The 21,657-nt window shown below is 47.8% G+C and overlaps 1 protein-coding gene across 1 annotated transcript; it reads right to left on the bottom strand.

Moving 5' to 3' along the window:
• Nucleotides 1-647: 647 nt before the first annotated feature.
• On the bottom strand, nucleotides 648-21,337 carry LOC149367938 (uncharacterized). The gene is made up of 4 exons (XM_089558000.1): nucleotides 21,089-21,337; nucleotides 9,886-9,999; nucleotides 7,329-7,615; nucleotides 648-2,752 (listed from the first exon to the last, which is right to left on the bottom strand). Exons 1-4 carry the CDS (start codon nucleotides 21,138-21,140, stop codon nucleotides 2,387-2,389), a joined length of 819 nt encoding a protein of 272 aa, XP_089414126.1. The 5' UTR covers nucleotides 21,141-21,337; the 3' UTR covers nucleotides 648-2,386.
• Between the last annotated feature and the right edge of the window lie 320 nt (nucleotides 21,338-21,657).

Here is a 21,657-nt window from a genome sequence, read left to right as displayed (position 1 = left end):
GCCGCAGGCAGCGCCCTTGCGGCACCGATGTCTCCATCTCGACGCCGCGGTAACGCATAATGCGCCGCCGTGTCAGTTAGAAACTCGGCCCCCAAGTAAAAGCAGGACTACTCCGCGCCTTTCAGTTCGCCAGAGGCAACGCGTGGCACGTGACGCGCGTCTGGCATCTCTGCAACGCGCACAGGCAGTAGCGAAGGTGCCCTGCCTTTTCCGCTCTGGCAACAAAGCTTCTGTGCAAGAAATCGCGACCCCTCAAAATAGCTTCTCCGCACATCGGGGAGAAGATGCGCGGAAGCCACCCTGCCGGGGTGAGTTTTCTTGCGTGGAAGCGCTTTTGAACATTTTTCTTTTGCACGACAGTGCCGCGCAGACGCCCCGCGAGTACCGTTGCGTGAGGTCGCCGGGACTCGCGGTCACTGCGAAAGTTCTTAACCAAATCACGCACGAAGCAGTTGTTAGTCTTAAGCGGATTTTTTTTTTTTTCATTGAATCCTATGGGGAACCAGCAAATTGCACTTGCTTACCTTATCCACCCATCTGACTCTGCTGGTCGCTGCTACTTTTGTCTTCTCAAGGAATACCTGTAGGGTATTGAACTTGAGACTGTAATCTGCCAAAGTTGAAAAAAAAAAAGAATGACCACTGGCAATGCACTAGCCAAGTTTACTCCCATGAACTTTCATTTGCCATGCCGCTGCGGTGGCTCAGTGGTTATGGCACTCGGCTGCTGACCCGAAAGACGCGGGTTCGATCCCGGCCGCGGCGGTCGAATTTCGATGGAGACGAAATTCTAGAGGCCCGTGTACTGTGCGATGTTAGTGCACGTTAAAGAACCCCAGGTGGTCGAAGTTTCCGGAGCCCTCAAGTGCCTTGGGACGTTAAACCCCCCTAAACCCATAACCCCATTTCATTTGCCACGTAGCAGCACCATTGCTGAAAAGCTTTAAAACCATGGCTGATAAAAAAAGAACGGATATTACTGCAGTGCATTGGTGGGATGCTCTATCTCCTGTAAACACTGCACACATACCCTGATGGCAACACTTTGCCAACAAAACAGAGTGAGCTACAAATGCTGAATGGAACTGAGTGCTTCTACTTGCCTCGACATAAATGCAATGGCACTGGGGATCCACGGGGATAAGAAAATGGTGCGGCCAGCACTCTGGACTACTGAAGCTTGGAACACTGGTTTCATCAGCTCTGATGTTAATGCAGGCCTACTCGATGCAATGGACACTTTTGTGCTCATGTCTAAATTTGCTCCATGTTCACGTCTCTAGATTGCACCACATTGTGGCAATAGCTGCCAGTACAAATGAATATTGAGGACTCACTGGGACAACCTGAAAAGCCGAAATCAGCTAAATTTAGTGACCAAGTGCTAGTAATATGCTATGTGCACTTGGCACAGCAAGACTTTACTTATATTTCATAGTATTATACTACAGAGTGTTGTCACAAAGGATGCCAAACAGGAAAGTGAAAGTGGTTATGACTTGAGGCAACTTCTCATTTCCCTGCATTTTGGAAACCTGGGTGTTTGATAACTCCAGCAGACATACATCCGCTTTCTATATGTCATTCTGTATTCTCTCGTGGACCCTAAAAAGAGCTGAAATCAAGCATAAGAAGCACTGCTAGCTTTTTCTAAGCAAGACAGACAATGCTTGCATCCCACTCATTGACTGAGTCCAAGCAGCAATGCTCCAGAAATATGCTTTGCTCATAGACACAAATTATACCTGTATGACACACCTTCATTCAGGCAAACACAACATTTTATACTTGGTTGCCACTGCAAGCCTTGCACAGGTGTACGAAAGCCGCTGTGAAGCACTTGAGTAGAGCAATCCTAAGTCAGAGTGCACTGGGGGCACTCTCCAACAAAGTGGCTTCATGACTACCTAAAAAATATTTCTCTGTACAATACCTGTGTGTGTAGTTGTGCACAGGAAAGGAAAAAGGTTGCAGCATCGATCAGGAGTGAACATGAACTGGGCCCTTGAAACTGCCTTTTTGCACCCAGCAGGCTGCAGCTGGACCCCACTTTACACTGCCTACTTCACTGCTGTGCAAAAACTCAGCTGCACTAAGTGATCCAGTATTCAAGGCTGGCACAGCAAGTAAGCATGTTCACTGAACACTAATTCACAGAGCTGCTTCTCCTTTGCTCCAAGATGGGCCAAAGACATTTTTAGAACTGACCTCGCAACCACACAACACACTGCCAAAGGGCAAAATCTAAAACAATGAGAACCAACGTCCAAAGTTCAGCAATGTCTGAACTGCACTTCCGAAAGCTTGTCCGGGACTACAGCTTCTGACGTCAGCCAATGTTCCTTCCTGGCCTCTGCCAGCTTTCAGTGAACACGACACACAGGAGTCACCGATGTGCAGCAGTCACTCGCGAGTGTGCAGTGAGTGGCTGGCGTTCAAGCACACTCAGGATCCTTCGGAGCAGGCTCATCTGCTCGGCGTGCCTGAGGTCCCTGCGGCGCTCGCGCTCGTCCCTCCGCCGTTCACGCCGCTCGTGCAGCTCCTGCAGCCGGTCCAGCAGCTGCTGCTGGTTCAACGCTGAGCTGGCCCCCCGCTTCCTGGAGGCCCGCCGGCTTGTCTGGTGCTCCTCGTCGCCCATGGCTGCCAGCTCAGCGAGAAGCTCGGGGTCATTGTCCTCGGCCTCTTCCTGCTGCCCCTCCTCCTCCTGGGGCTCAGCCTCGTCCTCCTCTCCCAGCGCCATCGCTTCTCTCTCCTGGGTTTTTTCAAAATGCACAGGCATCACCCATGCGGAAGCAAACGAGGAGGCCGATGAGCATGCTACACACACACTGCTCAGGCCCAGAAAATGGCAATGCATTTTGGAAACAGCACACAAGGTAACAAGCACACAAAAGACACACAAAAGGCATACAAAAGGCACACAAAAAGCACACAAAAGGCACACAAAAACAACAGAACCAGCACCGTGGTTTTTGCATGCCTTCTCCATTCTTGTTCCCTTTTGTGCAATCTCCAAAATACGCCACTATGAACCAGCTAACCCAAATCAAAGTATTACAAGGAAATACACAAGCATCTCATGTTTGATGCCACTAACTTTAAAATGTGAAAAACCCATAGTTCTGTGTATTCTTTTTGAACCACGCGCAATGTACAGGTGCCCCAAAATAAATAGTACCTAAATACTTATGCACCATAGTCAGCATGCTCAGAGTGTCCTTAATTGTCGCACTAATACAGCCTTCATCATGTCTTGCCTGGTTGGTTTGTGGGGCTCAACATCCAAAAGCTAGGAATGGGCTAAGAGAAATGCCACAGTGAAGGGCTCCAAATCAATTTCAACCACCTAGGGTTCTTTAACTGCCACTGCACAGCACACATACGTATTTTGTATTTCACCTACATCAAATGTGCCTTCTTCAGGTCTTAGCAATACACTGAGTGCACTAGAGAAAATTCAGGCTTGACAGAAAATTCACACAAAAGCTTATGCACACAGAGCAAGCAATGCCAAGCCTTTCATAGGGTTGGGGCCATCAAAACTTGTCATGCACCAGTGCTGCACAGTATATCATCTCCGTGTGCACACACAGCTACTGCTTGCATTTCCATGCATGCAGTATACACTGCCCATTTCTCAAGGCTCCCGCTCCCCAATAGACCAAAAATTATGATAAGACAAAAAAAGTTTAAAAATTGCCTCACTGAGACTCCCCAGTGGACAGTGTGTATCAAAACTCAGTTTTCCGCCTCAGTGACAGCAAGCAGAGGGCTACCCCACTAAGCATCTTGTGCAATCATAGCAAACTGCTGGTGCAGCAAATAAATTATGTTTTTAGCAAAACGAGTGAACAGCACACATCAACTGCTAGACCAAAAGATCAGGGGCATAAAAATATGCACAAAATAAACACAGACAATCACTAAAGGGGAGCACCATGAAAGATTACAAGAAGAAGAAGAAGACAACACATAGAGCATTAAAATGCAGTCATGTATGTGTCATATTCACTGATGAATGATTCTTAAATGAGCTCCATTTCAAAAGTTTGTCAGGACAACCTGACCGAGCATATACAGTACTTAGCCACAGACTTCCAGCTACATGTCAGAAAACGTAAACTAGCTCCTCATACCAAACAGCCATTATTGTCACGAGATGTACTCTTATGCATATGCATCAAATGTAGCATGTTAAAAGTAACTGTTTAAAAATGCCACTTCATTTCCTGAAGTGTTTGCAAGGGTATATGCTGAAACAGCTCAGTTCAGCTTTTTCGCTACAAAGTCCCCCACCCAACCAGGTTTCTCAATTTTATGACTTTTCCTATCCCAGAAACTGGGCTGCCTGCAGCTGCAACCACATCATTCATGATGTCATATGCCATGTGCCCCCCAACCCAGTGTTGTTGGTCGCAGCATAGCAGCATTTGTGCGCATGCTCAGTGGAACACCAACTGATGTGGCCAATGTAAATCTGGTCAAGTACCAGCGGTGGACTTGAACATCGGACGGAGGGGGCAGAAGGGAGGAATCTCTGGTGGGAAAACTGCACTAGGTCTCCTACCCCATTCCCCTCCATTTTTGCTTGTTGAAGAAAGTCTAAGTAAGAAATGCACTGTGCAAATATTACAGCACCCTCCTCCCTCCAAGATGTGCCCATTGATCCACCCTTGCCACATGTGCAGCTATCCAGGGTGTCATCATCATCATCATCATCAGTCTGACTACGCCCACTGCAGGGCAAAGGCCTCTCCCATGTCTCTCCAATTAACCCTGTCCTTCGCCAGTTGCGGCCACCTTGTCCCCGCAAACTTCTCAATCTCATCCGCCCACCTAACTTTCTGTCGCCCCCTGCTACGTTTGCCTTCTCTTGGAATCCACTCCATTACCCTTGAGGGCCACCGATTATCTTGCCTTCGCATTACATGCCCTGTCCAAGCCCATTTCTTCCATTGATTTCAGGGTGTATCACCTAAGAATTTACACAATTTTTGAAAATGGGCTTTCTGAGTTAGAAGAGTGATTTATTCGGCATGGCACTCTCAGCGGTGTAGTACATCAGAATACAGCTAAGACATGCTAACTAGCAGGCTGGTAAATTAAAATTGAATAGTTAGCTTTTGTGGGATATACAAATATCCTTCACCGCCCTTGCGCCGAGTCACGTGACGAGCGCGCATGCCGCCAGGCATGGGGAGAGAGGGCACCTGGCCACTCTTCTCATGCCCAGCTCGGACGTGACGTCACGGCTACGCACTAGACCAGTAGGGGAGGAATGTCGGAGGGTTAAAAGGGAGCAGCGGGCAGCGGGAAGCTCTCTGCTGCCGCGGCGATCCTGCGAGCTGCCCCTCCGACAGACCCTCCTGCCTGCCCGTGCCTCCTGGATGCCTACACTCCAGTCGACGACGACTTGGTGAGCAATTGAACCTTTTTATCGGATAGAACATACTTCCGCAGTGTGCTTTGCCTTGCGTTAGGATAATAAACTGTTTCCTAGCGTACTCTGTCGTTGCCTATTTCGTCGAACCCGCTGTGACTGTGACTCTGCGCCACGGGTTGGGGACACGAGTCGCTTACGAGAAACGCCTGCGTGTAGCCGGCACGGAAGCTCGCCTTCCCGGCTGGCTGGACGCGGAGTGACCCCATACTTTTTAACTGCTACTGTTAGGCTCCTTAACTACTGAGAGGTGTGTAGCCCAGTGTAAGTAATATCCATACCAGTGTTTAGAATTTTGATAACGCAGTTACTCTCGGCGCTGTGTCCCAACAAATTTTGGGTATTTCAACGAGTTACGTGCACTGAAGAGAATGCTTTGCCTGCCAGCTTCTCGAAAGCACATGTATTTTGACACAGTATGGCCAGATTTGTTGGGTCATGCGCTGAGGGTAACCGTGTTTCAAAATTCCAAAACTGATATGGATTACTTACACTTGGCCACACACCTCTCTGTAGTTAAGGAGCCTAACAGCAATAGTTAAAAAGTTAACTATTCAGTATTAGTTAACAAGCCCGCTAGTTAGCACGTCTTAGCTGTACTCTGATGTACTAACAGCTGACAGTGCTATGCCGGAAAAAGCACTCATATAACTCAAAAAAACCTCAAAAAAAACACCCCGTCTAGCTGCAAGTACAACCAATCACTCTGTGGCTTCATGACCATTTACTTAAAACTGCAAACTCACTTTATTTATACTGAAAGAGAGTTCAGCACATGTCTCCTGCCCTATTTTAACTATTTTATGTCCTGAGAATAAACTGCACTCCTAAGCTGAAAACAAGGCAACAGCGGGCCACAATTACCTATGCGCTAAACAAACCTAACATTATCAGCAGGGCAGTAGCATTTGTGTGTTGGGAAAATGACTGAAATGATCACCACGGGCAATCAGGTGCTCTTTGCACTACACGTGAGCCCCCAAGGACATACTCAACTCATTTTTTTGCCTTCTGCCTGTGCCATGCATAAAATCCCACCGTCGTATAAGCAAGCAAACTGCATCAGCCAGGCAGACCGGTGTGTCAACGGAAGAGTTGCACTGAGGCAGTAACTTGGTGGCATTTGTGCAGATGACAGCCAAAGCTCATAGACACTCATGCCTTGCTTCACATATATGACAAAATCATGCAGCTGATTATGGAGCCTCAATACATGGTCACAGAACCATGCATCGCCCAACCTCTGCTGCGACGAGCAAAGAAACAGCTAACATTTTCTCATTACCCTTGATGCAGTGGTGCGTTGCATATGGTTGATAGCTTTTCAAGGGAACTGATTTCGTATTCCATAAGCAGCAACTTTTTCTGGAATTTCACCCCTGTCACTTGTCTGGAAAAAGTATGTCAGTGAGCAACATCTCTCAGATTTCTTGTTCATGTTTATTTGTTTCGTTCTTTCACTCAAAGCATGTTAGCTCACAGCTCCGTGGACCCACCAGTCAGGAGAAAGCGCTGTACGATGCTTAATGCAAAACCACAATAAACAAGTAGCTTGGTTTGCTGGCATGTTGTTTTTGTCAGCATACGAACAACACGCCTCAACAAGCTCAACAAGCCAACACGAAAATAGCTGTCTTCTGTGCTGCACCAAACTACAAGACATTGAGTAGGCAAAGCTGAGGGCAAGGAGGTGATGAGCTCATAATGATGCCCAAATGAAAAAAGCCAACAGTAAATGAAACCAAAGAAGGTATAGGGGAATGTAAAGTAAGATGCGTGTAACTGTAATGGTAAGCTCCCTTATGCTTTCCATCATTATGAAGCTTTCCTTGGTTTCAACGACTGTCAGCTTCTTTCATTTGTATAAACAACGAGGGATGGCACTCACTGTGCCCTGTTCCTCAGCTTCCTCTTCTGTGGTGCTGCTGAGCAGGATGCGAGTTGTAGCAAGGCTTGTGAGCTCCGCACAGCGCCGCTTCCGGCGCTTGATGGTCTTGTAGCGATTCTCACACTGCTCTGCGGTGCGCTGCTGGCCTGTCTCCTCGAAGAGGTGCTCGGCGATGCGCTTGAACATCTCCCTCTTGCTGCGGAACTTCTTGTCCGGACCAACATGCGGCACATAGCGCACATAGTGCTCCAGCAGGATCTTGCTCTCATTGCTGTTCCACTCAATGCCTGCGTAGAACACGCAGCCAGACATTATGGGCTGTGGGGGAGGTGGACGAGCTGCAACTGGCAGTTGGTGATTTTATGCCTGAAGCAATATTTATTTACAATTAACTCGAACACATCTCCAACCAAGAACTCTAATTTGAGACCCAACGTTCCGGAGCCGGCTCAGCTCCTTCTTGAGGGGTGACTTGGGGCAGTAACTATAACTATAGCGTCTTTAAGTATGCACGGAGCAATGTTATTGCACGACTCATCACTTAGGACGGCTATAACTTCATACATGCCCTGTCATTTGGACACAAAGAACGGATGAACCTTAACTTTCCGCTGCTCAAAGCACTAACCTCACAGCCATGTCAGTGTGTGTGCCTAGCCACCAGCACACTGAGGCACAACGAGTGTGATTATACATGGCGATTATGACACTGGGACCCACCTAAGCACTCGCCAAGCAACCGCGCATGAGCCACCCACAGGAAAACACTGCACAAGAAATGCACCCAATTACAGTTTAAAAAAAACTCCAAGTCAGCTGCATTACACTCCCCGTGCATAGTCTTGAAGACAGAAGATGCAAGACCACCATGCCTAGCACACGGCACCTGAAAGAATACACCTGAGGGCCCCACATGCCCCCAGTGAGGTTGACATTATCAAAGAATGACCGTCAGTGCAAAAAAAAGAGAGAAAATACGGCATTCCTGGAACTGCCTCCAAGTCACGAGCTCACCTTGTGGGTGTAGCAACCCTCTCCCCATGGTAATTACGAGGCCCGACAATAAGCAACAGTCTCTCACATGATGAGGACACTGCACCAGAACCAGGTAAAGCTTGCCCTCCTCTGAATCTGCAGCCCCGACACCTTCTCCTTTCATTGATCCACTATAAACAGAATTAGGAACACAGAACTGGGCAAGTCAATGCTCCTTCATGTTCCCACAGCCAAAAAAAAAAAAAAACATGGACAAGAAGCAGAGAGATGCACACACTACAAGTGCTGTTACTATCTGCCGAAATTTTTATTCACTAAACAACGAAATGTACAAGCTCCTGGTAGGATAAAAAATTACAAAAAGTCGCCGCAGTGTCTCAGTGGTTATGGCACTCGGCTGCTGACCCGAAAAACAAGGATTCAATCCCGGCCACGGCGGTTGAATTTCTTTGGAGGAGAAATTCTAGAGGCCCGTGTACTGTTCGATGTCAGTGCCCGTTAAGGAACCCCAGGTGGTCGAAATTATTCCGGAGCCCTTCACTACAGCGTCCCTCATAGCCTGAGTCGATTTGGGATATTAAACCCCGTAAACCAACCAAATAATTACAAAAAATAATTTAGAAATTGAAGGGGACACTTAAGCACTACTTAGGGGTATGATGCGATAGCATTAATGGGTTAATGCCCATATGTGCGGAACTGGAGATTCTCTACATAATGTTCATAGTTCTCTGGGAGTCCTCATGCCACTCCTTGAGCAGCCATTAAACAATGCATCACTGCCCTGCAATGGCAGGTGCTGCGACCGGTGGGGCTTGTGCTACCAAGGTGGCTCTTCCCGAGCAAGCTCTCACGCCAATCACTCATTTAACTTGAACTGAGGTTTATTCCACAAACAGGTAATGTACAAAGGGGGCGCAAAGAGATAGTAATTCGTGACCAGATAAATAACCCATTATGGAACAAATGCAGAAGACACGAGTGCCATGCCACTCACATTTGCCACATCGGCGTACCTTCTATCTATCGCCTCCCTGGAGCGCTTGCCTTGGGGTAATCTATTTCTTTTTTTGCATAGCGCCACAGAAGGGCTGCTGACGCAGTTTTCCTCACAGCAGCCCTTCTGTGGCGCTACGCAAAAAATAAATAGATTACGTCAAGGCAAACGTGTTGGTTCAGCCAGGTAGGCGATAAATAGAAGGTGCGCCGATGTGGCAAACGTGAGTGGCATGGCACTCGTACCTTCTGCATTTGTGTGATAATGGGTTTTTTATCTGGTCATGGATTACTATGTCTTTGCATCCCCTTTGTATATAATACCTGTTTGTGAAATAAACCTCAGTTGAAGTCCAGCGTTCATCCTGTCTCGCATACCTTCGTACATGCCTTTTTTAGCCACTGGAATGTCTCACAGTTGTACTAGCAACCAACTAGCCCAGCTTTCTACGCTTAATGACACAGCCTGCCCAAGCACTGCCTTGTTCCTCAGCTGGCACCCTGGGCCCTCGCTTAGCATGCAGGCCCCAGCTGCCACAGAAAGAAAGGGGGCTTCCTCACTCACCACCACTGCGGGGAGGAGGTGGCGCAGTCACTTCAGGGATCACCTGCACGGGCACCAGCGTGCTGCCTTCCAGGCTCTCTGCTGGCTCCACGTGGATCACCATCTCCTGCTCCCCTGGGTGAGAAGAGAACAGTGTACTTCCCCCACCCTCTTGGCTTTTCTCGCCTACAACACTAGAAGCAGAAACAGATTTGTGATGTAGAACCAAAGCAAAAGACGATACTAAGAAACATAATGCCATCATGGCGGACTCACACTCCCAAACGAGTTTAATACCTATTTCAGTACACTTGTTGATAGTGAACACAAAAATATGGCATTGGATTAAACTACTAACTATGCAAGCAACAGTATTTCTCTAACATGCTGTGATGAAAATGAGGTGCTTAATATAAATAAAGACATGAACAATACAAACAGTGAAGATGCTTTTGGACTGAAAATGAAACCTGTTATGTACGTCTTGGACATTACTTGCCCGATTTTAACTAATATCTATAACTCATCTCTAACTGCAGGGATTTTCCTTTTCAGACATGAAAATAGCAAAAGTAGTCGTTCTCTATAAAGGTGGTTGAAAAAACGATGCCGGTATCTTTATCTCTGTATCTATAGCCAGTATCTAAATTGCCTATTTTTTCTAGGGCTTGGAAAAAATAATACATCTATGTCTTTCTAATTTTCTCGACGAATAGTGTGATCACAACAAAACAGTTTGGATTTAGACCTAAGTCCTCAACTGAAATGGCTCCCCTGACGCAAAAAGAAATAATCCTAAATAACATAGAATGTAAACAAAAAACTCTGGGAATATACATAAATTTCTACGAAGCCTTTGACAAGATTATTCATGAGACTCTTCTTATTAAACTCTCTGCATATGATGCCCGGGACAAGGCACTATCTGTCATCACCAGCTGTTTAACTGACCGATATCAGTATGTTTCCAGATAATCGTCATTCAACTTACAAAATAAAGCATGGTGTACCTCAAGGAAGTATCCTTGGTCCCTTATTATTCAACATATATATTAGCGATTTAGTACAGATCGACTCCGAAATGGAATACCATATAAACACGTGTAAAGGCCGCACTTTTTTTATTCCAGATCTGAGGGCCAATTTTAGCGGTGTGGTCCATACATGTGATGTGAGAATCTTTTTTCTTTAAGTAAAAACGCATCAATCGGGGAATGAGCGGCATTTACTCTACATTCAATCATCATTCACGGAGTCTTCTGACTCCAAGCTGGTGCTGGCTCTGGTGCACGCTCATCCCACAAGAAGTCGTGCAGCATGTCCGCTGTCAAAGCGTAGCCGTTGTTCCACACTTCCATCACATAGAGGAGCAGCTCTTCTTCCAGTCTGGGAAACTTGCACAGCTTGCCTCGGAAAGCGCATTTATTGCAGCTTGTGTTCCTATACGCATCCTTTTGGTTGCATCATCATCGGACGCACTTCTTGTACACATCAAATTTGCTGCCCGCCACAAGTTTGCCATGTTTGAGAGCAAGCTCCCAGCCATGTAGCTATTAAGGTACTTGCCCATCGTTCTAAAATTGCAATGCTCGGCAGCAGCACACGAAAAGCACAACTACGGTGAACTAACACACTACCCCAACCAAGTTTGTTCTAGTAACATTGACCACAACTCCCATGCCTTTGACAGCCACAAAAGGCTACAGCTGGTGATACTATAAACACCTTTAGCATACTATGCACCGTGCTACCATTGCCGGTACTGGAGGCCCGCACGCAGCCAACACGCGGGGGCAAATCGCCTTGATGGCGCCAGGTACCCAGCAGCTGCGCCCGTGCTGGCAGCATCAGGAGCGATCAGCACGTGCTGACCGGCGGTGGGCGGGCTCCCGGTACTCCGGTAACGGTAACACAGTACTGTATGCAAACGGTGTCTACTGATGCCAATACGTATAATGGGAGCTCGCGGCGAAGGAAGAAGTTGAAGATGATGATGATACCCGCGGCCTCAAGCACCATCCGTGGGCAGCACCTGGAAGCCCCTGTGGTGGTGGTTGAAACATTTATTGCCAAGCAATGCAGAAGGGGCAAACCCTGCCTCCCCTTACGTGGCACGAGGCAACCCTTAGGGGGTTGCCCTTAAAGGGCAAAGGACAGTCCTTGGAGGGCTATCCGCTTCAAGGCGTCGGTAATTATCCGGCACTGGTCAGCAGCAGCGGAGCTGGCCAGGAGAGTCTCCCAGCATGACTCCGCCGTGGTTGGGGATGGAGGGTGTGGGAAGGTGGGGCATGTGAGAAGGATATGAATAAAGTCTCCCGGTTTCCCGCAGAGCTTACAGGAGGAAAGGAACTGATCGGGGTAGCGGGCATGAAGAAGAATAGGGTAAGGAGTAGTACGGGTCTGGAGTCAGCACCAGTGGGAGGCCTGGGTTACGGTTAGAGAGGAAGCCGGTGGTGCGTAAACGTGCCGGGTATCTCGGTAGTGGGTAAGGATATCTCTGAAGGTAAACAGACGCTCCTGGGATGACGGAGGGGGGCCAACTCTAGCCCGGAAAGTGAGATCTCGGGCAAGGGAGTGGACCTCCTCGTTACCTGGGAGGCCTGCGTGTGCGGGGGTCCAGATAAGGGTTACAGGGCAGGTGGGGTGCCAGAAGCTTAGAAGCCGAGCCGCGGTGCGGGATATCAAGCATTTAGCGAAATTGGACAGGGCAGATTTTGAGTCGGAGAGAATTTTGGTGGCAGAGGTGGAGATGAGAGCAAGCGCAATGGCTGCTTCCTCTGCATTTCTGATGAGTCTGTGATGATGGAGCCTGATGCGAGTAATCGGGCCTGATTGTTAGCGACGGCGAGGACCATGCGAGAGCCCGGCAAGTACGCTGCCACGTCCACATAGACTACCTCGGAACTGTCACCGTAAAGCTTGTGCAAGGCTTTGGCGTGGGCCGACCTGCGCTCTCTGTCGTGCTCCGGGTGCATGTTCTTAGGGATGGGATTGATGATGAGATCGGAGCGTAGGTCTGGAGGTAGGGGGGCCTCCTCTGTAGGATGGATGATTGGGGCGATGCCTAGCTGACAGAGCAGAGTGCGGCCTGCCGTGGTACCCGACAGGTGAGTCAGCTGTGCTTTTAGAGTGGCTTCTGCCAGCTCCTCAAATGTGTTGTGGGTACCGAGTTTGAGAAGCCGGGCAGTAGAGATGCTGGGGGATAGACGGAGGGCGACCTTCGTGCAGCTCCTTAGGAGCGCGTTGGCGCGGTCCCGCACCTTCTACTTTAGGGGAAGGTAGGGGAATGAGTATGCCGTGCGGCTCGTGATGTAGGCTTGGGTGAGGCATAGAGTGTTCCGCTCTCACAGACCTGCGCGCCGGTTCACCACGCGTCAGATTAGACGGATGACTTGCTGAGTTTGGGTCTGGAGAGCTTGGATGGTGTCGCCGTGCATGCCGTGGGAGTGAAGGACAAGGCCCAGGATGCGAATCTTTGAGACGAGGGGAATGGGATGATTCCCTAGTTTAAGTGATATGGGAGGGTTGGCGGGGTCGTGCGGCCTGGGGCGGTAAAGAAAGAGTTCCGATTTGGAAGGGGAGCAGGCTAGGCCGCGCGCTCAAACATACAAGTCGATGATGCTGAGGGCCAATTGTAGGTTGTGTTCCATGTTGCCATCACTGCCTCGATTGGCCCAGACAGTGATGTCTGGGCCAATCGAGCTGAAATGTATGTCGGGAACTTGGGCGAGTTGGTGAGGGAGTTGGAGGAGGGCTATGTTGAAGAGGATAGGAGACAGCACAGCACCCTGAGGCGTTCCCCGTGCTCCCATTGAGACACCGGGCAGCTGGTGATCGCCCAACGTGAGTGAGGCTGTGCGTTTGGAGAGGAAGTCGCGGACGTAATTGTACATCCGTGGACCTACGCCTAGGGCATGAAAGCCTTCTAGGACGGCTGCGTGGGTAACGTTGTCGAAAGCTTTTGTCAGGTCAACACCGAGGATAGCCTTGGTGTCGCCCGCGGGGGAGTCAAAGATGTGGTGTTTGAGTTGTAGAAAGACATCTTGGGTGGATAAGCCTGGGCGGAAACCAAACATGCACGAAGGCATGAGGTTGTTATTCTCCAGATATCGGCTGAGCCGGGTGTGGAGAACGTGCTCCATGAGCTTGCCCACACACGAAGTAAGGAAGATGGGACGAAGGTTAACGGGGAGAAGTGGTTTGCCGGATTTGGGAATAAAGACTACTTTGGCGTCTTTCCACTGAGGTGGGAGGGCGCCGCGCATCCAGCATTCATTGAAGTAGTCGGTTATGGCTTTGACGGAGGGGGAATCGAGGTTTCGGAGTGCCTTGTTGTGCACTCTGTCGGGGCCAGGAGCTGAGAACGTGTTGGGGCGCTGAAGTTCTGCCCTGACTTCCGCCTCGGTGATCGGTCGGTCGAGGAGGTCGTTCGGTGAGCCTGTGTAGTCAGGGTGGTCTGCGGAGGGATATGCAGGGAAGTAGAGATCACGAAGCTCCTTGAGGAGTTCCTGCGGGGAGGCCTCGGATGTGTGTATGAGCTTTATGAGGTTGTATTGCTGGTGTGTCTTGGACTGAGTAGAATCAATGAGATGGCAAAATAGGTTCCAGGTCTGAGGCAGGCTCATGTTGCCATCCAACCTGTTACAGAGGGATTCCCAATTTTGGCGAGATAGGGTCGCGGCATGTGTCTCAATCTCCTTGTTGAGCCGGGCCAGCCAGCGTTTGAGTGTTCGATTATAGCGCTGACGCCGCCACCTCCACTCAAGACCAGCCTTAGCCTCCCATAGGTGCATGAGATGGAAATCCATTGCGTCTGCAGGGCAGTCCTCTGGGAGGAGGCGAGTCACGCCGCGGACGTCACGATGGAGTTGGTCGGTCCAAGTAGCTATGTCTGATATGGTGTTTAGAGTACGAGCTGCTCGGGAGGTGCGGAATGAGTCCCATTTAGTGATGGTAGCACCACGAGGGGGTCTGCATATTTGGCCTGATTGCAGGAGAATCTCGATGATGTAGTGATCACTACCCAGATTCTCCTGGGTGTTACACCACGCAGTGTTGGGGAGGTGGTGGGTGAAGGTGAGGTCGGGAGTAGTGTCTGTGCAGACGCTGTTCTCGATGCGAGTAGGGGTGGTGGGGCCTGTGAGAAGGGAGAAGCCGGCCTGTTGAGCTGCGAGCCGTACCCTGCGTCCCTTTGGAGTGTCGGTTGTGTAGCCCCAGGCCGTATGTGGGGCGTTGAAGTCCCCTACAATTAGGAGGGGGCATTTATGTGCAGCGCGCTTGGCAAGCGTGAATAGTCGATCGAAGTCGTGCCGCCGGCACTTCGGGTGGCTGTATACATTGAAGATGAAGAGACTGCTATCCCGAGTGTGCTGCGGCACCAGCTCGATGAGGAAATGATCTATTTCAGGGACGTCTAAGGTGTGAGAGATGGTAGTGAGCGCACGGCGTACAAGGAATGCAACCTGAGGGGGTGTAGGAGAAATGGGGACGATGGGAAGGTAGCTGGGTAGGGTAAGGGGATTGGAGGACCCTTGCAGCGCGAGCACGTCGGGGCCGTCTGCCCGAGCTAGGAACTGGTGAACCAGTCCCCGCTTGGAACCAAAGCCGCGTGCGCGTGCGTGGTCTCCACGATCAAGCGCACAGTTCCTCGCTAGAGTCACTGCTCGCAGCTGAAGCCGATCATGGAAGTCAGCGTGCGTGCATTTCAAAGGCTATTCCCGCGTGGGTCGTGGAAAGTTTGAGTGCGACCCTTACACGAATCTTTTTTCTTTAGTACTTCCTTCGAGAAAACAAGGTGCAGCCGTACACGGCTGCAATCCTTACACACGTTTATACGGCATGTAACATACGCTGATGACACAACTTTATTTCTGTCGGGCACCAACGCAAAATGATATAGTCGAAAAGGCCAAACAGCGTGCTGGGTAAACTTTACTCTTGGTCTGAAAAAGATTCCTTACTATTATAATAAACACACGTAAAACGAAGGCAATATTTTTTAGAGCCAAAAATGTGAAATGGGTTGTACATACAGATTTAGTCTTGGGTGGTACTAAGATAGATAAAATTAATGTAAAAACACTTGGTGTTCACTTTAATGAATTTATGTTATGGGATAACCACACTGAGCAATTGGAGGGTAAACTAGCTTGCGTTGTCGGCATACTCAGAAGGTGAAAGTGCATGGTACCTACTAGGACAAAGCTTGTAATATACCATGGTCTGTTTGACTCTTATATATATTGTCATTTGGTATGGGGTGATGCATCATGATGCAAACTAATAATCAGAAGGTTTGAATATTACAAAAAAATGCAAGAGACCAATAGCAGATGCTACATATTTTGCAGCCACAGGTTCTTTATTTTTAAAATACCGCATTATGGATGCAAGGGTCATCCATCAGTATCATGTGATTAAGCTGTATAAATCTCAAGTACACAGTGATACTACATTTTTAACTGACCTTACTAGTCTAAGGGAAAATACCGTTCATAACACAAGACGCATACACTGTGAATACTGGTGTGTATACCTTGTCCACACCCAAATTACGGACTTCAAATACTAAGATATACTACTGTCATTCCTGAACAGATACACTTTCACTAATCCATTCATTCTCTCTATTTCATATAACAGTATCAGAAATATGCTTCTACAAAACAATGAATAGTATCCAACCGTAAAATATACAAAGTATCCACGTGATGTGATCAATCTGCTATCCTTTGCCTGTGTGTACATAGAGAGACTATGCCGGTGATCCTGTACATATTTGTTATTTCATGTATTTTCTCATTTTTGTTTTTACTGTTATCTGCCATCACTGTGTCAAATCACTATGGGAGAAGGGAGCTTTGTCAAGCCGAGTGCGCGGCTTTTTTTCCTTTCTCCTCAGCCATTGTACATGACTGAAATAAACGGAACTGAACTGAATTTCTTGCACGAAAAGAGGGCAGAGAAAAGGCTCTTTAATGAAAAACAGATTTTAACCGCTGTCTAAAAATTGCTTAGTACTGCAGTTTGTAGGGCCAGTTGGTTAAGCGACATATTCACGAAAACTTTGCACAAAAAACAACGGGACCCGAGGCAGAAACACGTGCACACACACGGGTGCAAACTTGCAACTGTATTTCCACAAAAACCAAACACCGCCTGATATGCTACGCTTGCTGAGGAGGGGATTTGGGAGAGAAAAGGTTAGAAAAAAGTTACAGAAAGGAGTTAAAAGAATAAAAATACACAATCTATGAAACGGCGTGAATACATATATTATATGGAAATACAAGAAGGTTTTAGAGTTCGTCAGGAAGTGATTAGCAAGATGTGTGCCAACATTATATAAAGGTAGCTCTGCAACAAGATCGCTGAGAACCAAAGAAACTATGCTGTCCACCATGGATTGATTGCACAAGACTAGGCATGACAGACACCAATATTGATCCCACTTGCAGTAACTACCATGATTATTTTATTCTGCTATATCAGCCATCAGCCTTCTGCAGCCTTCAAAGAAATGCAACATAAATTTTCAGTATAGCACACAAACAAGTACCACAGAACTCTCTAGCATACTTTGGTTTTGGCACAGCTGCAGACAGCAACATATTCGCTAAAGTCTTGAGAGGCGCAGTACCCAAACTGTGTCGGCTGCAATATTATTTAGCAACACTACACATGCAGATTTTGACTGAATTTATTTAGGGTGACTAGCTCAGTTAGCAGGCGAAAATAAATAAGCACAAGTTAAAAGAACGGACGGCACACACATTTCGCTAACATCAACATACTACCGGTAATTTTGGTGGGACAGATACATTAACAGAACTTGCTCTCGGGCAAGTTAGTTCATAATTGCAAAGGTGACCATCATAGAAAGAAAGACAGCACTGGCAGCATTGTGTGCAGTGCTGCTCTGTGTCCTTCTGTCTGTGGTTATCTATGCCACACTGCTGTATGTTCTGCAACCTGGTAGGACAGGGGATGCCATCATGGCAGGATAAATATAGCTTTTATATCCGACCTCAGTACAAGCATAGATTGTAATGCCAAAGGCAGGATAAAAGGCAGGATAAAAGGGCTTCCAAACCTCGAAAAATGATGCAACAATGAAGTTGCAACAATGATGTTGCAGCTTCTTTAGGATTTTTTTAATTTGGGTACTGCACTTTACATGCCCCAACCTATACAACCCATATGGCGTCTCTCATAGCCTTAGTCGCTTTGGGACGTTAAACCCCATAAACCAAACCAAACCTATACAACCCATATCTTTGCCATGGATGCTAGAAGCATGCCGAACATTCAAAATAATGCCCTGGTTTTACCACACAGCATGGCACAATCAGACCAAACCCATATCTTTGCCATGGATGCTAGAAGCATGCCGAACATTCAAAATAATGCCCTGGTTTTACCACACAGCATGGCACAATCAGACCAAACCTTTGGATAGAAAGTAGGTGTACAAAGCTGCTAGACAACTGCACCTAAAAAAAAACACTGGCTGCAGAGTCATCATGCTATAGTTTTGTGCTCAGCACTGCAGTGCTAACCAGCACACCCAACAAAATCAGTGCAGTTCTCAAACCAGCCTTAATTTAAAGCAAGCACAATCAGGCCAAACCTTTGGATAGAAGGTAGGTGTACAAAGCTGCTAGACAACTGCACCTAAAAAAAAAAACACTGGCTGCAGAGTCATCATGCTATAGTTTTGTGCTCAGCACTGCAGTGCTAACCAGCACACCCAACAAAATCAGTGCAGTTCTCAAACCAGCCTTAATTTAAAGCAAGCACAATCAGGCCAAACCTTTGGATAGAAGGTAGGTGTACAAAGCTGCTAGACAACTGCACCTAAAAAAAAAAACACTGGCTGCAGAGTCATCATGCTATAGTTTTGTGCTCAGCACTGCAGTGCTAACCAGCACACCCAACAAAATCAGTGCAGTTCTCAAACCAGCCTTAATTTAAAGCAAGCACAATCAGGCCAAACCTTTGGATAGAAGGTAGGTGTACAAAGCTGCTAGACAACTGCACCTAAAAAAAAAACACTGGCTGCAGAGTCATCATGCTATAGTTTTGTGCTCAGCACTGCAGTGCTAACCAGCACACCCAACAAAATCAGTGCAGTTCTCAAACCAGCCTTAATTTAAAGCAAGCACAATCAGGCCAAACCTTTGGATAGAAGGTAGGTGTACAAAGCTGCTAGACAACTGCACCTAAAAAAAAAAACACTGGCTGCAGAGTCATCATGCTATAGTTTTGTGCTCAGCACTGCAGTGCTAACCAGCACACCCAACAAAATCAGTGCAGTTCTCAAACCAGCCTTAATTTAAAGCAAGCACAATCAGGCCAAACCTTTGGATAGAAGGTAGGTGTACAAAGCTGCTAGACAACTGCACCTAAAAAAAAAAACACTGGCTGCAGAGTCATCATGCTATAGTTTTGTGCTCAGCACTGCAGTGCTAACCAGCACACCCAACAAAATCAGTGCAGTTCTCAAACCAGCCTTAATTTAAAGCAAGCACAATCAGGCCAAACCTTTGGATAGAAGGTAGGTGTACAAAGCTGCTAGACAACTGCACCTAAAAAAAAAAACACTGGCTGCAGAGTCATCATGCTATAGTTTTGTGCTCAGCACTGCAGTGCTAACCAGCACACCCAACAAAATCAGTGCAGTTCTCAAACCAGCCTTAATTTAAAGCAAGCACAATCAGGCCAAACCTTTGGATAGAAGGTAGGTGTACAAAGCTGCTAGACAACTGCACCTAAAAAAAAAAACACTGGCTGCAGAGTCATCATGCTATAGTTTTGTGCTCAGCACTGCAGTGCTAACCAGCACACCCAACAAAATCAGTGCAGTTCTCAAACCAGCCTTAATTTAAAGCAAGCACAATCAGGCCAAACCTTTGGATAGAAGGTAGGTGTACAAAGCTGCTAGACAACTGCACCTAAAAAAAAAAACACTGGCTGCAGAGTCATCACGCTAGTGCAGCACTGCAATGCTGACCAGGCCACCCCACAAAATCAGTGCTGTTGTCACATCAGCCTTAACTTAAAGCAAATTCAGTGAGAATAATGCTTTGCTGCAACCAATTGTGTAGCAAAAACATTTTACCCTAAGGCTGAATTTCAGTTCCTTTGCATGCACACACATTTCTGGACCAGTGCAGATTCCAACATAATAAATTTTATCAGTGAAAAAAAAAAGAAAGCTGAAGTCTGGCTGCTTATAAAACCCATTTTTATGGAGGCAGTTAATGCTGCTGTACAGATCAGCAAATGTAAAAACAAAAAATAGAGATCCAAGAACTCCGTGACACAGCTATGTATCCCTTGCCAAGCACTGAAGTAGGCAAACATATTCTTTCCGTGCGGAAAAGTTAGCATTTTAACACCACAAGCGTCGTGGCAATTTCAATTTAATGCGAGGCAGAAGGCCTTCACTGTTGTCGTAGACTCGTTATCATGATTTATGAGATTACGATGAAACAGGCTTACTGAATATAACTCCCTCTTAGGCAAACAAAAAGCAACTGTGTAAACATGCCAATCGCATAACAATGCGGCAACATGTTCGTAAAATTCAAAGCCCACCATTGAAAAAACGAGGTGCCAGTATGCATTGTTCAAAACCATTAATACACAACTAGAGCACGCATGGCTACGTTCATCAGCATGTCCGCTGTACCACCAGCATGTCTCCCAAAGTTATGAGTACAAAAACGAAATTTCAAACACTTCAAAAAGTAGCGCGCGCCCAACAGCTCGAATGGATGAGCGTGCACCAAAGCACTCCGCCTCAAGTTAATCACGCAACAAAAACACGCACGCGCACTGTGCACCTGCGCTACACGACCCCTCAGCACATTCGCTGCGTGGCCAGAACCCAGCACAGGCCTGCACAGGCCCAAGATCACAGAATCATCATGGAACGGTTCAAGACAGCATGGAGCCACGATTTGTGGCAACGTTACTAGAACCATAGTCCTTCAACGTTTTTTGCTAGAACGTTGATTTGTGGCTTGCTTTGCCCTGTTCGGAGCGGTCCAGGTGACACTGCTCCCGCAAGGTGCACAACAGCACAACTGTGCACGCAAGCACTCTGCGACTCTGGAAGGACTCTACCGCCGACGCGCGCCCAATAGAACGATACACGCTGCGTCCGCCATGGCGTACTGAGCACCACCCGAACCGACCTGAAGCATTCGGGGTAACTCACCTTCCATGCGTACTTTTAACAACGAAGTCTGTTGTTGCTGCTGCTGCGCCATCGCCAGCCGGAGAAACGCACGTCAAACGCTTCCAAAAGCGAGAGTCAGGGCACACAAAAACGTAGAACAAGCGCCTATTCTAGGCATGTGCCGGGAATGACCTACCACAGCTCCAAACCTGCACTGTTTGGCCACTCTGGGGCCTCAAAGGTAGGCTTAGATGTTCTAGGTGTCAGGTTGGCCGCTGGGAGCGCTCTGATCCTAGCTTGCGAACGACGCGACGCTGAGCAAGCAGCACTAGGGCAACTAGGGTAGTGAGCAGTGCAGCGGTGCAGCAGGCAGAGTTTGTTGGGCAGGTCGTGGTGCAACTGAACCAACTCTGCCGATGTCTTGGCAGTGGGTGGGAGTAGCTCTGGGCACGGCCAGGTTGAAAAAATGTTCCAACAATTTTAAGGACAAAACTGGAGCGTCGTGTACTGAAGGCGGTGCTAGCTGCTAGAGGCCACTGGTGATGTTCGCCAGCCGCTCCGAAGCAAAGCCGAGGAGGGTTGCTGTCACCCTTGCTAAAGCACCGTTC

The sequence above is a fragment of the Amblyomma mixtum genome, chromosome 1, assembly GCF_055824585.1.
Source record: "Amblyomma mixtum isolate Tamu chromosome 1, ASM5582458v1, whole genome shotgun sequence".
Lineage (NCBI taxonomy): Eukaryota > Metazoa > Arthropoda > Arachnida > Ixodida > Ixodidae > Amblyomma > Amblyomma mixtum.
Note: the sequence above shows the minus strand (reverse complement) of the source record. Positions and strands in the feature narration are given on the sequence as shown.